General features: G+C 44.7%; 1 protein-coding gene across 1 annotated transcript in view; it reads left to right on the forward strand.

Annotated features, from left to right (window-relative positions):
* STAT2 (signal transducer and activator of transcription 2) overlaps positions 1-16,379 on the forward strand; it is a 38,501-nt gene extending 22,122 nt beyond the window's left edge. Inside the window, exons 15-23 of the mRNA XM_060252680.1 lie at positions 1,969-2,067; positions 4,483-4,618; positions 5,925-5,974; positions 6,067-6,164; positions 8,420-8,559; positions 8,813-9,001; positions 12,866-12,923; positions 14,786-15,156; positions 15,375-16,379. Coding sequence (XP_060108663.1) covers positions 1,969-2,067; positions 4,483-4,618; positions 5,925-5,974; positions 6,067-6,164; positions 8,420-8,559; positions 8,813-9,001; positions 12,866-12,923; positions 14,786-15,156; positions 15,375-15,481 — 1,248 coding nt within the window. The 3' untranslated portion in view covers positions 15,482-16,379. The remainder of the gene's footprint in view (positions 1-1,968; positions 2,068-4,482; positions 4,619-5,924; positions 5,975-6,066; positions 6,165-8,419; positions 8,560-8,812; positions 9,002-12,865; positions 12,924-14,785; positions 15,157-15,374) is intronic.
* The last annotated feature ends 637 nt before the right edge of the window (positions 16,380-17,016 follow it).

Genomic DNA, 17,016 nt, shown 5'->3' on the forward strand with positions numbered 1-17,016 from the left:
GTTTTTATTTCTACCCATCAGGTAACTACTCAATAAAAAGGTGTCAGCCCAGGCCCGTAGCTATGGGGGGGGGCACCAGTTCCACCCATCCTCCCTTCCACTTGTATGACCCTTCCTTTCCCCACTGCTCTCCCCACGCTCTTGCTTCCCCAGTTTTTGCCTCCCCCACTCTCCCCGCCGCACATTTTCGCTTCCTCCGCTTTTCACACCGCCCATTTTTGCCTCTCCTGCTCTCCCCACTGCCCATTTTCACTTCCGTACTCTCTCTGCCACCTGTTTTCGCTCCCCCACTCTCCCCGCTGCCCATTTTTGTCTCCCCCACTCTCCCTGCTGCTCTCGCATTTTTGCCTCCCCGCCGCCTGTTTTTGCCTCCCTCGCTCTCCCTGCTGCTCTCGCTGTCCCGTTTTTGCCTCCCCCGCTCTCCCCGCTGCTCTCCCCACCCGTTTTCGCCACCCCCGCTCTCTCCACTGCTCTCACCACCCTGTTTTTGCCGCCCCCCCCACTTCCCCATTGCTTTCGCCACCCTTGCTGCCACCACCACTCCTTTTTAATTTATTTTTAAGGTGTGTGACATCATTTTGGGCCCCAGGACCACTCCATCTAAAATTTTATTCCCTGCCCCCCCCCCTGCAAATTTTCTGGCTATGGGCCTGTGTCAACCCTATTCCTTGTTACCAGTGGACTTGGAGATAGTCACAAGCATCAATGACTTTAAAAGGAAATTAGATTAATGGGAGGATAACCAAGGTGACTGAAAGGAACCTCTGTGCCCAGAGACAGTAAACTTTTGAGTACCACTTCTGGGGTGCAGTATCAAGGACAGGCCTTGGACTCTATGTCATGTTGGTCCTTTAGGGCAACTGATCTTGCCACTGTGTCAAACAGGAGGCTGAACTAGATGGACCACTGGTCTAATTTGATAGGGTTTCTCTTATGTTCTTAAGATACAAAGTAACCCTCTGTATAGTTTTCAGTGGTATGATAAGGATTGCATATGGTGGTCTTATCATTTGATGTCTTGGTTGGGAGTCATGGCATCATTACGCTAAGAAAGGCACAGAGCTAGGCTTTGGCCAGACATTTTGCCCCTTCATATGGCATATTTTTCCAAGGCATCCCCAGTGTGCAAAGTATCATCTTTCTGTTGCCTTGTTTGGATTCTTTCAAGTTCCCTTTGAATGCAGTGGCAGCTCCGTACATCCAAAGCATGGCCAGATGCTATTTTTCGAAGCCAGCACATGACTCCTGTTATTGATAAACTTCAGAGCCAGTTTGGTGTAGTGGTTAAGTGTGCAGACTCTTATCTGGGAGAACCGAGTTTGATTCCTCACTCCTCCACTTGCAGCTGCTGGAATTGCCTTGGGTCAGCCACAGCTCTGGCAGAGGTTGTCCCTGAAAGGGCAGCTGCTGTGAGAGCCCTCTCAGCCCCACCCACCTCACAGGGTGTCTATTGTAGGGGGAGAAGACATAGGAGATTGTAAGCCGCTCGGAGTCTCTGATTCAGGGAGAAGGGCGGGGTATAAATCTTCAATTCTTCTTCATCATCTCCTTAAAGAGCAAAATAGTGTTGTTGCTGCAGAAAAGTAAGACAGCAGGGGGAAAAATGGGAGCAAAGGTGGCTCATCATAAGTATGTGTCAGGGTTTCTTACACATTAAGCAGCCAGGGGGTAAGCATGGGTGGTGGTGGTGGAAGGTGCTGTCAAGCCACAGCTGACTTATGGCAACCCCATAGGGTTTTCAAGACAAGAGATGTTCAGAGGTGCCTCTCTCTGTATAGCAGCCTGGGACTTCCTTGGTGGCCTCCCATGCAAGTACTAACCACGGCTGAGCCTGTTTAGCTTCCAAGATCTGATGACATCAGGCTTGCCTGGGCCATCAGGGTCAGAAACCTGGTCCCTTAATCTGGCATTGTATGGTTCAGGGCAGGGCTGTTTCCCAGTCTTCAATCTCTGATGTTTCTTCATTAGACATCCACTTTACCTGTGGTGGTCATCTCTAATGTCAACCAGGCATCCAGCGCCTGGGCCTCCATCTTGTGGTTCAGTATGCTTGGAACAGACCCAAAGGTAAGAAATGGGCATGTCCATCTCCCTGTACCCCAACTTTACAGGCTTTGTAGGATCCCAGGCCAGCACATTTGCTGTCTCCATTGTTCCCATCTATCTCAACTGGGTTTGTGGTTTTTCTTTTTTACTTTCTCTAAGAGTTTGGCTTCCACACTTCAACTTCTAGTCAGGGAACCTTCATGCCATAAGGTTACAGGCTGTTCCTTATGGTGATGTGCTGATTCAGGGCTTTTGAGCAGGTCCCTGATCCTGTCCATATGGCAGGGTCCAGAGTGTGTCTACATAGCTGCTTGCCCAGTAAGCATGAGGACCTTTCTGAAAGCAGATGGAGCTGCCTGCTTTAAGATGCTGCTTGGACTGCAAAGTGTGCAAAGGATGGTGGTGCCATCCCTCTCTTAAGTGAACATTAGAAAAGAGGTGTTGTACCACTCCACTAGACAAAGTTTAAAGCCTTCCTCCAATGTAAGTGGTGCTTCCTCCAGCAGGAGAATCATTTGTTAGAAGGAAAGCTTCTTTGTCTGAGGGAACTTGCTCCAGCCTAAGCTAAGATACACACTGGTGTACAGAAAATACATTAATGCAAGATAGCAGTCACAGTCCCAATAATTTTTGAGCTATATAGGTCTCTTTCAGGAGAGTTCTTCAAGCCAAATGGAACTTCATGAGAAAGGAGCATTCAAATAGGCACAGCAAGCTTGAGTTAAAAACAGTTTATTTTTTTTTGTGCTGAAGCGTAATTGTGCTAATTAAGAGAGAGAGAGAGAGAGCAAATGGTAGGGTTGCTGTGACTATGAAGCAGAAACTGCTAATTGAAAGGTCAATTTTAGCAACAATAGTGAGAATGAAAAGCTTTTTTAGTAGTCTTCAGTTGCTTTCCAGAGCTGAATGGGGCAGTCTTCTTAGTGACATCCCTAGAGTCAGGTCATTTCCAAAGGGCCTTGTGAGATTATTGCAGGGAATATTTGCTTCATTCAGTACCGTATGGAACCACGAATTTTTAATTCTGTTTCCAAGCTGAGAGCAAAAAAGCAATACCTTTGCAGTATTTGGACCTTTAATGGAAAGCAGCTCTCCTTCTCTGCTGCCCCTTTTTCTTTCCTGACTTTAATTCCTTTTTGTATGTCAGAGGAGTGTCAGATGATCCACAGCTGTGTGGCACCATGGACATGTGTATGTATAGGCCATTCCAAATGAACCTCTCGTAGGCTTGCCAGCAGCCTGAGGAAAAATGTTCTGCTTCTTTGAAAGAGGATTTGTAGAAATGAGCAGCTAAAGTTTTTCTGTGTAGAAATGAGTAGCTAAAGCTTTTCTGACATGAAGGTAAATGACATCAACTGATAAATAATACGCCTTAAACTTTTATTAAAGGGACAAGACATTTTTTCCCAGTCCATCAGCAGCTGTATTATTCAATGGCGGGATATAAATATTTTAATAACTAAGGAATACTCTCTCCCTACTGTACTTTGTTCTGTTACTCTGTTAGAGGAGGGGCTGTGGCTCAGTGGTAGAGCAATCCATGCGGCATGCAGAAAGTCCCAGGTTCAGTCCCCAGCATCTCCAGTTAAAAGGACTGGGCATTAATGATGCAAAAGGCCTCTGCCTGAGACTCTGGAGAACAGCTACAGCCTTCTAGATTCCAAGACGTTTCAATTCTATCCTTCTTCAGTTGTCAGGCTGTTAAATGGAACCTGATTTCAATGGACTTCTCAAACAGACACAAGGTTCATAGGTTACAACAATGAATCAAGGGGCAACTTATGAAGCCTGTAAAGTTTCCTGATCTCTCCATTGGAAAGAATTTCTGGACATGCATTGACTGTGTTATGGACTTTATTTTTTGGAGGGAAGAAACAGACAAGTGATGATGTAATTGTATACACTGGTTTTAGATTTAATACAATGTTGCAAAATATATAAATTTGTTTGCACACTATATAAATTTGTTATTCAGCAACAAAAAAAGCCCTGGCAGATGGAAGGTCCCAGGCTCAATCCCTAGTAACTCCAGTTAAAAAATCTGGCAGTATGTGATGTGAAAGACCTCTGCCTGAGATCCTGCAGAGCTGCTGCCAGTCTGAGTAGACAATACTGATCTTGATGGCCCAAGGGTCTGATTCAGTAGAAGGCAGCTTCATGTGTATTGGTAACTCAGTTGGTCCCATATGAAAGTGTCCTGTGAAGTAACTCGCATAGCTAAGATTGCACATTTAAGGGTGTTCAGTTTCTTACATTGCCATCCTTAAAAGAGTTAAGCCGTTTTAAGCACATTGACTTAAAATAAAAGGGTGTGATTCTATTTAAAATGGCAGTGTTAATCCCAGATTTCCTTCTAAATTATGCCCTGTTTGAACTGTATGTTCTTTCCCCTTCTGCAGTCTCTCTCTCTCTTTCTTTTTCCTGTCTTCTTCTCAGAACCAACAGTTTTTCTCCAGGCCACCAGCAGCACCTTGGGTCAAGTTGTCAGAGGTTCTCAGCTGGCAGTTCTCAGATGCAACTAAGCGAGGCCTTGATACGGAGCAGCTGAAAATGCTTGGAAAGAAGCTCTGTGGTAATGTGGGGCAAGTGCAGGGCTGGAAGAGCCGGGTAGACATTGTTGTTGGGTCAAAGAGTTTGTGACTTAGCCTAAGGCCAGACTTTAAAAGAAGATAACGGGAACTGATTCTCATTCAAGCTGCGTGTTGGCAGTTCATTAGAGTGAAAGGGAAGCTAGTGGACTGCAGAGGATGTTTGATCCCTGGAGCAAGGACTTTGGTCTTGCCCTATAGAAACAGTGGCAAAGGATGGACAGAGTAACTTCTTCTGTGATTGTGGAATTACAAAAGAGGCCAAGATCTCTGGATTGCCACCTAGGAGGCATAGATTCTGGGGGTGGGACATGAAGATGTTTAATTGTCAAAACATTATAACTCAATTTTTCTAGTCCAAGGGTGCACAGCCGGCCCACACACTAGGCAAACTAGGCATTGTCTAGGGCGCCAGCAGGGTAGGGGCACCAAAATCGGCCCTCACCCCCCCCCCCGCCCCCTTGGCAAAACCCTAGTTGCCTCTCCCTCCCTTCCACCCAATTTTTAATGCCCAGGGAACCAACAGTGAAGCGCCAGCTCCCTGGGCTCTTTCAAAGCCACGCCGAGGCCGGCGGCTCCTATGCCAGCCTTCTGGCGCTCACAGCACTTTCAGTGCTGGGGTGGCGGAAGGAAGGACAGTGAACCACTGAAAAAGCGGCAGCTGCTGCCCCCTCCCCACTTCCCACTGACATGATCCAGGAAGGAAGTGATGAGGAAGCTGCGGCCGCTACTTTTTCAGTGGTTCGCTGTCCTTCCCGCTGCCGCTCCAGTGCTGTTAGTGCTGGAAGGCCAGCATAGGAGCCACTGATCAGCTGACCGGCAGTGCGGGCAGCCTTGAAAAAGCCCTGGGAGCCAGCACATCATCACTGGTTCCCTGGGCATTAAAACTGGGACAGAGGGAGGGGAGGCACCACGGAGGGGGGCGGCAGGCAGTGAGGCTGCCTGGGGTGCCATGCACCCTTTGGCTGGGCCTGAAAGGGTGGGTTTCTCCAACCCACATAGTTTTTTAGCACATTCCTTTGGGTAGAGCCACAATATGAAAACTATGTTAGTGATAGTAAATATGGAAGCCAGATGGATGATTGTTACTTGGGATTCATTAATATGGAGTTACTTGTACTTTACTTATTCATTAATATGGAATTAGGTCTAATTTTCTCTCAGCTCAAAGGATCTGGAAGCACAGGGAAAGGAGGGTCAGGAAACCAAAGAAGTCTTGCTCCTAAGGGGAAACTCATTCCTGATCATGTAAACAATTTCATGACTGATGGTTTGTCTTTCCTATTAAAGGATCCAAGGTAACACCAAAAAGCACAATCACCTGGACCCAGTTCAGCAAGGTAAGTCTCGCAGTATAACCCTTTCCCTGTCTTCCTCTGATACCCATCTAGCAACTTCCTTCTTCTAATAACTCCTTGTGATGGTTCTACAGGAGGCTTCTCCTTCTGAAAATGCTTTTTCCTTCTGGACTTGGCTTGATGGAATCTTAGGTCTCATCCAAGATCACTTGCTGGAACTCTGGAAGAATAAGTAAGTAGTGAGAGGGAAGGGAAGGGAAAACTTTAATCTCCCTTTAGCTGTTTTAGGTGCATCTTTACGGGAAAAAATAATGGGAAAAGTTCGATGGGAAAGTGTGTATAAGTGCCGTTGCTTCCAATATATGGCAATTCTATCATTATCAGCCTTGTGCAGGTCTTGCAAACTGAGTGCTGTGGCTTCCTTTCTTGAGTCAATGCATCTCATGTTGGCTCTTCCTCTTTTCCTGCTGCCTTCAGCTTTCCCTAGCACTATTGTCTTTTCCGGTGATTCTTGTCTTCTCATAATGCAACCAAAATACGAAAGCCTCAATTTAGTAATTTTAGCTTCTAGGGAGAGTTCAGGCTTGACTTGATCTAGAGCCCACTTGGGTGTCTTTTTTGTAGTCCACAGTATCCATAAAACTCCTCCAGCACCACATTTGAAAACAATTGGCTTTCTTCCTGTTAGCTTTCTTCATTGTCTGATTTTCACACCCCTTACAGGGAATACTATGGTATGAGTTATCTTAATTTGGTTGCCGGTGGCACATCCTTACGCTTACAGAATCTTTTCTATATCATCGCTGCCTTCATGGCTACTAATTTGTCTGATTTTTTGGTTGCATTCTCCCTTTTGGTTGATGATGGAGCCAAGGAACAGAAAATATTGGACAATATGAATTTCTTTACTGTCAACCCTAACACTGTGTAACTTCCCCAGTAGTCATTGTTATTGTGTTCTTGTTGTTCAGTTGTAATCCTGCTTTGGTATTTTCTGCTTTAAACTTTGTCAGTAGTTGTTTCAGGTCTGCTAGTAATGTGGTGATATGTTCATATCTCAAGTGTAAGTGTTCCTTCCGCCAGTTTTCACCACACCTTCATCAAAATCAAATCCATCTTTCCTTTTGATATGTTATACACATAGAATGAAGAGACAGGGAGGTAAAATGTATCCTTGTCTGACATCTTTGCCAAATTAAAACTATTACGTTTCTTCATTCTCTGTTCTCCTAACAGTAGCCTGTTGTCCAGGTTACAGCTTGAACATCAAAACAATCAGATGTTGTGGCACACTCATTTTATTTAAAACCAGCCATAATTTTAATGCTGTCAAAAAGCTTTACTGTGATCTAAGAAACGCAAGCTGATTTTCATCTTAAATTCTCTTGTATGCTCCAGTAACCAATGTAAATTTGCAATATGATCTCTCATACCTCTTGCTTTTTCTGACTCCAGCTTGAACATCTGGCATTTCTTGCTCCATATATGGTAACAGTCTTTGTTGTAAATTTTTGAGCATTACTTTACTCATGTGAGAAATTAATACAATAGTCTAACAGTTGCTGCAGTCTTTGTTGTCTCCTTTTTCAGAATTGGAATGTAGGTCAAGTGTTTCTACTCCGTAGGCCATTGTTTTGTTTTCCATATTTGTTGGCATTGTTAATATTCTATTTCTGTGATTCACAAAAGCAAATAGGCTACAGGTGCAAATAAGTAATTTTAGCTACCCAAGCTGTTAACCCTTCAGCACAACTTCAATGGGAAGAGGAAACCAAGACCTCTATAGCTGTATGGAAAGCATATGCTGGCTGAATTATGTGTGTGCTGAGCAGGGCCAGCTGTGTCAATAAGCAAGCCTTAATAAATACATGAGGAAGTCCTCTTGCTGTAGCAGCAGGTGACAAGGATTTGCTTTTCTCAGAGCTACCTTTATGCAAATACTTACAGTTGCTCAGTAAGGAAGGACTGAGGATGCAACAAGGGGGCCCAAGCAACAAAAAATAAGAACCATTGAAAGCATGGAGTCCAAAGGCTTTGCACCTGATGTGGGCATATGGCAGCCCAGCAGGATTCTGTTGGGACCAGGGCTTACTGGTAACGAATGCAAAGGCACAGGCTGTGAGCCACTGCTGAAAAATGCTGTTTTGCTATATTTGCTGGTATCCCATTTACCAAGAATGGACCCTACTCAGAGCCTTCTCTAGAGGAGAATGAGCTACCGCTCCCCCACCCACCCCTCTGGTTTGGGGAGACATGTGCTTCCCTAAAGGAACCACTGATCAACTAGCAGACCTCCAGCAGACCCCACCATCCAGGTTCTATTCCTGTGTCCTGCTATGGACAGCCATAGCGCTGCCATTATGAACCACATAGAGGAGAGGGTACCAAGGAGGGACTGAGACTGGAATTGTCAGGGGTAGTTTTTTAGGAGCAAAGGAAAACAGTGGCTTGTCTTAGTATTTTTTTCCCCTCTTCTTTTCCTCCCAGTCTCATCATGGGATTTGTGAGCCGCAAGCATGAAAGGCATTTGCTGGAGCAGAAGCAAGCGGGTACCTTCCTGCTGCGGTTCAGCGAGACTACCCGGGATGGCGGCATCACCTGTACCTGGGTGGAATACAACAATGATGGTGTGTTCCTGATGCTCTTGTGCCACATCCCAGTTGCCCACATACTGTGTCTCAGGCATTCTTTGGTGACTACAACATGTTAATGGTGTAGTAGGTGAGAGCATGCATGAGCCAGGCTGAGTATTTTCAAAAATTTCCCAACACTTTAATAATATATCTGTCCAATGCAGGCATATAAGCTAGCATAAACTTCAGAGAGCCACATGAGCCTCTCTTTGTCTTCTGGCTACCAATTTGTGTGCAAATTTTACAGGGTCCCCTAATTTCCGCTCAGTCGTGCCCTACACCAAGACTGATCTGAAATCCTTACCACTGCCTGACATCATTCGTGATTACCAACTCTTCGCAGAGGAGGACATGCCTGAGAATCCACTCCAGTTCCTCTACCCTAACATTCCCCGGAATGAAGCTTTTGGTCCTTACTACACGGAACAGCGGGAAGGTACTATTGCCTGCCAACTTCTCCTCTGCCTTTCTCATAAGCAGTTTGATGACGTGCTGTTTTCATACATAAGAGCAGGGCTATGGGTATTCTGCTTGTCTATAGTTGCCGAGTGAGAGTTTAGCATCTTCGGACTTTCATTGGGGGAGATGGGGTTAAAACAGACTTCTAGCTTATATGGCTACCAAAATGAAGATGTACAAAGCACCTCAGTTCTTTGTGTTTTACAGAGCAAAAGTGAAAGTGAGGTCCCTGCTCAAAGGAGCTTTGCAAGTGTTGGGTGGTTGTAACACAAAGAACAAGGCTCTCCATGGATATTCCAGCTGTAGTGCAGGCCCAGTTTTGCAACTGTGAAACAGCTCATTTTTATGCCAATGAATGGAGCATCAGCTTTAGGGGTGTGCAAAAAATGTTTTGTTCTTTTTCAGGTTCAGATAGATTGAACTTGGAAAATATTGGTATTCCTAATATCTCCAAATTCCAAATACTGGTATAGTATTCAAATTTCAGGGGTTTCCCCCTCCAAGCTTCTGAATTTTTCAGGTCTATCCCCTATGGGGAAACTTTCTGGTTTTAAAGATACAGGCACCAAAATTGGAGTGGAGTTGCTGGTGCCTGTCTTTAAATAACCCCAAGTTTCAAGTTGATTTGACCAAGGGGGCCCAGTTTTATGGGCCCCTGAACAGGGTTCCCCCCAGACGTTTTCCCTCATCTCCTATTGAGGAAAAAAGGGGGGGAAACCTGCAAGCTGTTTTCAGGGCAAAAAGCTACACCTGCAAGTAGCAATCACTGAGAACCAACAGCACCTGTATGGAGGTCCTGTACCTGAACCGTGGGGGGACTAGAGTTGGGCCTCCAACTCCCAACCCTGGACGGTGCATCCCTTGCACCGTCTCAGAAGGTGAGAAGTCTGGGAGTGATACTGGATGCCTCACTTACCATGGAGGCCCAGGTCACAGCAGTTGCACCCGCCAATGCGGTTAAGCACCCGCCAATGCGGTTAAGACCACACCGCTGAATAACTGCACTTACTGGATTGTTTTAATGTTATTAAGTTAATGTTACTGTTTTATATTGTTAAATGTAAAAGTTTTAACCATTATATGTTTTTATGAAATGTTGTTAACCGCCCTGAGCCTGCCGAGGTGGGGAGGGCGGGATAGAAATAAAATTTATTATTATTATTATTATTATTATTATTATTGCTTGATCTGCCTTTCACCATCTCCAGCAGGCCATGCAGCTGGCGCCCTACCTATCCCCCCAGGATTTAGCTACTGTGATCCATGCAACGGTCACTTCCAGGTTGGATTACTATAACTCACTCTGTGCAGGCTTACCCTTGCAGCTGATCCAGAAACTCCAGCTAGTGCAGAATGCGGCAGCATGGCTGTTAGCTGCATTGCCTTTACAGGCAAGCATTCAGCCAGTGCTGCGCCAGCTGCACTGGCTATCTATTGAGTACCGGATCCACTTCAAGGTATTGGTACTGACATTTAAAGCCTTGCGTGGTCTGGGACCAACATACCTGAGGGACCGCCTTTCCCCATATATGCCCCAGAGGTCGTTGCGATCAGCTACGCAACACCTCCTGACCACCCCTGGCCCTAAGGATGCCCGGCTCGCCTCAACCTTTTCAGCCCTGGCCCCTGCCTGGTGGAATCAGCTCCCTGTGGAGATCCGGGCCCTACCTGAACTACTGCCATTTCGTAGGGCCTGCAAGACAGAGCTGTTCCGCCGGATTTATAGTTGAGGCAGCGGGCGGCCTATTATTCCATCATTTGGCTTCCCTTGTGGGGACATCATGGCCTGTGGTGACATTGTACCTTATTGCAGCACTATCACCACTTAAATGTGGGCTTTATAACTGGCTACTTGACATGCTGTGCCTTTTTTGCCGATGGTGCATTTTATTTATTGGTTATTTTTTTACTGTTTAATTTTAATGCGGCATTTTAACTCTGTTTTATAGCTTTGTATTGTTTCTGTTATATGTTGTGATCTGCCTTGAGCCCGGTTATGGGAGAAGGTTTTAGATTTAATACAATGTTGCAAAATATATAAATTTGTTACTTAGCAACAAAAAAAGCCCTGGCAGATGGAAGGTCCCAGGCTCAATTCCTAGTGGTATTTTAACTCTGTTTTATAGCTTTGTATTGTTTCTATTGTATGTTGTGATCTGCCTTGAGCCCAGTTATGGGAGAAGGCGGAATAGAAACCTACAAAATAAAATAAAATAAACCATTGCAGAACCCAGTAGAACCACAAGCCAATGTGTCAAGCCTACCAGAACCAAAATCAAACCAGAGAATCTCTGCAGTAGAAACTTAAGGAGGGGGGTACTTTTGCAAGCCCAGCAGAACTAATGTCATTGTGCAGAAGCCCAGAAGAAATCAACGCAAACCCAACAATGCAAACCCAACAGAACCAAAATCTGGAGGGATGGCAAGCTCAGCAGAACCAATTGCAATATACAGAATTCCCCAGCAGAACCCAATACCACTATGGCAGTGCAAGCTCAGCATGATTGATTTCAAACTACAAAATCACAACAAATCCAAACAAGGGGGTGGATTTTGTGGGATTTTGCAAGTGCTGTGCAAAAAAAGAAGGAAACACAAAGCAATGCCAGCAACCCTCCCAAAAACAAAACAAACAAACCTCTTGAAATTGACACAACACACTTGAAATTGACAAAAGCAGCTTGGGAGGCCCATAGAACCACCATCCCCAGAAACAAAGTGGGTGGGGGGGCAGTCTCTGGAAGCCTCCAAATCTTCCTGGAAAATTCAAAAAATTTCTGGGATTTTTTTGGGGACTTTTTTTTTGTTTTCTGAAAAGCTCCCAGATATGTTTGGGATGCCGAATATATATAAAAAATACCTTAATCAGTATTTTGGGGGTATTTTTTAGACTCGAGTGTATCTGAATGCACACTCCTAGCAAGCTTGTTCTTCTACCACAAGGGTGGCCAACGGTAGCTCTCCAGATGTTTTTTGCCTACAACTCCCATCAGCCCCAGCCATTGGCCATGCTGGCTGGGGCTGAAGGAGTTGTAGGCAAAAAACATCTGGAGAGCTACCATTGGCCACCCCTGCAGCGTACTACAAACAATTTATTCTTCATGCTATTAATTATAAAGACACATCTCCGTGCACACACACAATTTTTTTATATGCAAGGAAGGGGGAGATTTCTTAGTGATTTTCTCAGGCACTACTAGGCAACAAGTACAAGTGTCCGTAACTTGCTTCTGTTGCCAGCCTGGAGAGAAAATTATATTTGTATTGAATGCAGTGAAGGTGCTTCTTGGTAGCTTCTTCTGCTCCAAAAACATTTCTTTACCCCAGCTGAAGTTGAGCAGATAAGAATGAACATATGTGAGGCATGCCTGGTGAAATCCTAGAAAACCAGGGAGTTGTGGGGAGAGGGCTGAAGTAGGTTTCTTGTACTTATTGTCCATCTTTCTCAATGCAACTAAAGGCAGATTACAATTATAAAATAATGTAACAGACTTGTACTTAGAAGAAAGAGTGCTATATAGAAAACGAAGTAAAGACACAGTACACCTAGTGAATAGTGTAGTATGGGGGGAGGGAAGGCCGTTGTTCTCCGTAGCCCTCAGCTATCAATAGCAGTCAGTTGTTGAGTTATGCTTGCATGATGACCTATTTTGAGGGCCTTTTTCAATATGGGTAACTTTTTTGTGGACTTTTGGCATAGTATACTCCTGTAGTACAGTATATACAAAGGGATCCATGATACTGATCCCAGCAGTACATGCTTGCGTTTGTCTGGAGAGGAGAGCTATTATGGATGGTACCATGTTCCACCCATACACTTTGTTTTTGTTTCCTTTCCCAGTTGACCTGAAAGAGCACGTGAAATATCTGAGTCGCCGCCTGATCAGAGTCTCCTCTAGGTGAGCCGTGCCATCTTTTCCCATCTCCACCATCCTCAAAAACTTAGTTGCCATGTTTCTTCTCACCAGTTTATCTTGGATTACCCTGAATGCACTATCCAGTTTTCTGTCCTTTCTTTCACTGACAAGAGAGAGGACTGCAAACTTTTTGTCTTCTCATTTATACTTGTTTTGTTTTGCAGTATACCCAGTGCTTCCAGAATTGGGTAGGATGAATCAAACCAACCCCAGAGACCTCTGTGGTAGAATATTTACATGGCTGCTCTGGCATATTTTGTTCTTCTGCATTTTGCCTTATAGTGTCTGAAAATTCTGTTCACCACAATATAAAAGACAATTTATTCCATCATTCTGAATTCTGGCATAGAGGACCAAATTTTGGAACAGTTCTATGTAATTTGTTCGAATTACAGAAGTTGAACACTTTTGTTTGTAACTGTTGTTTGTACCCAAAGCAGGTTTTCTCTTTTTTTCTGGCTTATAATCTGTCAAAAGTCTCAATTATTTTAAGGATCTTGCCTAGAAAATCCTTTGCATGTTACTGAAACCATGCATTATTTTAAAATTCCCACAATAAAGTTCAGTGCTGTATGCATACCCTAAATAAAAAGCCCACTCTTTGCCATTTGGGAAGGTGGATGAGGCCTGATGCAGAAGGAGAGTTGGTTATCTGAGGAGCCAGGGGGAGGGGGAGGAGGTAGATGGAGCATGGTGAGGGTTTTTTTCAGTGACTATATTTTTAAAGGTGTCCTTTCAAGGAGGGGCTTTGGCTTAGTGGTTAGAGCATCAGCATGGCATGTAGAAGGTCCTGGGTTCAGTCCCTAGCATCTCCAGCTGAAAAGAACCAGGCCATAGGTGACATGGAAGACTTCTGCCTGAGACCGTGGAGAGCCATTGTTGGTCTGACTAAAGTTCTCTGATCCTGGCAGACTAGGCTCCATGCAGCTACTCTTCATTTATATATATTTTTTTCAAAATTGGAAGTGCTGTCAAATCCATTCTCTCCAACATCTTCCATGTCTCTGTGAATTTCAACAATAGCTGTGGAATTTCCTTATAAGAAAAAGCACTATATATAATGGGCAGGACAGTCTGCATTCTGTTGCTGTTGCACAAAATGTGCTATCACAAATCATTGAATATTGTGCTATCATTAAGCCATGTCAGTCGTTTGTCTCCTTCATTGACCTGTCCGCACAGTTCTGAAAGATTTCTATAGGACACCAATGGAGTATCCAGCCCTGGTACTGTGAGAAATATAGCTTTCATTTCCTAGCAGAGAAAAACATAAGTTTAAAACTGTTTTAGTGCCTTGTTGGGCCCAGATGCAATCTTTGTAATCTCCCATTTAAAAGGGGATCTTGGGTAAGGCTGGAAAGACCAATAATCCAGCAGTAGAAGCCGCCATCTTGTAACTGCATGTTTTATGTAACACAAGATCACTGCTGAAAATGGAAGCCCTGCATCAAGTTCTATTCCTCTTGTGTAGCTCTTTGTGTATTGATGTCATTATGCCTAACATTTTCCCTGATCTGTTTCAAATTGTTGGTTGTTTCTGTGGGCAGAGGAAGTGCTTAGTGTAATTATGTGAAGACCTGAGGTAAACTGCATTACATTGGGCTCACAGCAACCCAGCATTTACTGCTTTATAACATGTAGTTCTGTTCATGTTATTTTAAACCAGAAGTCAAACAGGGCTTTCTGTGTTCAAGCAGCAGGGCTGTCCTCATCCCTCCTCCATGAGTGCTGTTCCCTTTTTATATTGTTTATCTTGATGGACTTGGGATTTCTTTGGTGCAGAATTCACAGCTTTCTTTTTGTAATTAAATTAAAGTATACCTGTCTGTCCGCTATCTGTCTAGGCAACAAGATGAGCCCCGCGTTCTGGAGGTGAACCCAGAGAAGCCCCGCATTCTGGAGGTGAACCCAGAGGAACCCCGCATTCTGGAGGTGAACCCAGAGGAGCCCTGCATTCTGGAGGTGAACCCAGAGGAACCCCGCATTCTGGAGGTGAACCCAGAGGAGCCCTGCATTCTGGAGGTGAACCCAGAGGAACCCCGCATTCTGGAGGTGAACCCAGAGAAGCCCCGCATTCTGGAGGTGAACCCAGAGGAGCCCCACATTCTGGAGGTGAACCCAGAGGAGCCCCACATTCTGGGAGTGGACGAATTGCTCTCTAATAACATGGATACAGTCAGTGCCTTATTTGAAAACGTCATGCTTGACAGGATTGGTGAGTGATGGTACTCAGGACATGTTTGAGGGTGGAATCTGAGCTACCTCTGAATTGATAGCAAATTGCTTCTAGCAATCTGCTAATGGATGCAGAGTTCTCTCCTGGGACTACAGTTGTAATGGGGCATTTCAGTTCTCCTCACCCTCATTTTCTAGACCCCCTTTTTTTCCTTCAGAGCCTAGTTGATGTTCTCTTTCTTCCCATTTTCCTCACAGACCCCTTCCTGCCCCCACCAAGCGAGGAGGAGCAGCTAGAGTATCATGAGCTCTTTGAACTTCCAAATGAGATGCCCGAGCTGAATGTGGATGAAGATGATTTCTAGTTTACAGGCTTGTTAGCAGGCTTTCAGTCAAAAACATTACCATCAGTAAAGAATTATGATAAATTATGATCCTACCCCCTACTACTGTTGAGGATCCATTTCCCTCCCTCCAACAAACGGTGACTTTTCTCATGTCCAGCAAAAAGTGGGACCTTTCTCATTAAACCATCTTGAGGAGGATCCTGAATTGGTTGGGAATTTGAGCCTGTATGGTTGTCTTGAAGGTCTGAAGGAGTGGTATGGGAAGGCCAGGAATGGTAACATGCCGTGTAATCCTGAGGAGAGTTACCCCCTTCAACATTCACAGGGTTAGACGGGTGCAGTTCTTTTTTAGAGCTGCAATGATGGTGGCTTGAAGTCAGCAAGGGGACAGCCTAAATGAATTCAGGAGGGTGCAGGGGTCTCTGAGAGCAGAATTCTTGCCATTTTGATAGCAAACCATGTTCTCACTCTTATTATAGGAAGTAAAAACAAAAGCTTAGTGGATAGGATTTACCTTAAGCAGAAAGATATTTTACAGTACATGAATCATTGACTCCAGACACTGAAGGAGACTTCTGGGGATTGTTGGGGCTTAATGGACTGCTGTTAAACTTTCTTTTTGTCTGAAAGGCCAGATTGGCATCTGCATCTAGGTAGCACCTGATAAATGACCTAGTTTTAGACAGCACAGATAGGTAATGGAGCTGGGAAAGTATAGTTTGGATGCAGTAAAGACAACCATCTGAGAATGAAGACTTTCCTGGCTGGCAGGATCAGATTTTGGGGGGTCTTGAGGTACTGAATCTATACTGCTAGAGTTGGTGATTGCACAGTTCTTGTCTGTCCGTGCCTACTTGCTTTTATTGTTTGCCTGTTCAATATGCATATATTTGCAAATTAAAATTATGTTACAAAACATTAAGTCTTCAGCACTGTCTTTGCAGCAAATTGACCTTGTAAAAACTTCTTTGGACTTTCCCAGGAGCTGGAGGGTATAAAAGTAAAGGTAATCCCTTTGCAAGCACTGCGTCGTTACCGACCCATGGGGTGATGTCACATCACAACGTTTTCTTGGCAGACTTTTTACGAGGTGGTTTGCCATTGCCTTCCCCAGTCATCTACACCTTCTCCCCAGCAAGCTGGGTACTCATTTTACCAACCTCAGAAGGATGGAAGGCTGAGTCAACCTTGAGCTGGCTACCTGAACCCAGCTTCTGCCGGGATCGAACTCAGACTGTGAACAGAGCTTGGACTACAGTAATGCAGCTTACAACTGTGCCACATTTACAAGAGGCTAAGTTTCTTGCAATGTTTGTCCAGGTGTAGAAAGGATTAGTACAAGACAGTTGCTTTTGAATGAGGGACTGATTTCCCCACCACCATCACAAGATTCAAAAGCAGAAACCTAATAGGGGAACCCGCTGGAGAATATATACCCTCAAGGTAGACTCATCATAGGTGGCATATAATTCCAAACAGGCACATGCCCCAACTCTGATGCTCAGCAAAGGACATCTATTGCTGCTGCACAAATGAGATAACAGTCCATTTCC

This window comes from Heteronotia binoei, chromosome 13 (genome assembly GCF_032191835.1).
Source record: "Heteronotia binoei isolate CCM8104 ecotype False Entrance Well chromosome 13, APGP_CSIRO_Hbin_v1, whole genome shotgun sequence".
In the NCBI taxonomy this organism is placed as follows: domain Eukaryota; kingdom Metazoa; phylum Chordata; class Lepidosauria; order Squamata; family Gekkonidae; genus Heteronotia; species Heteronotia binoei.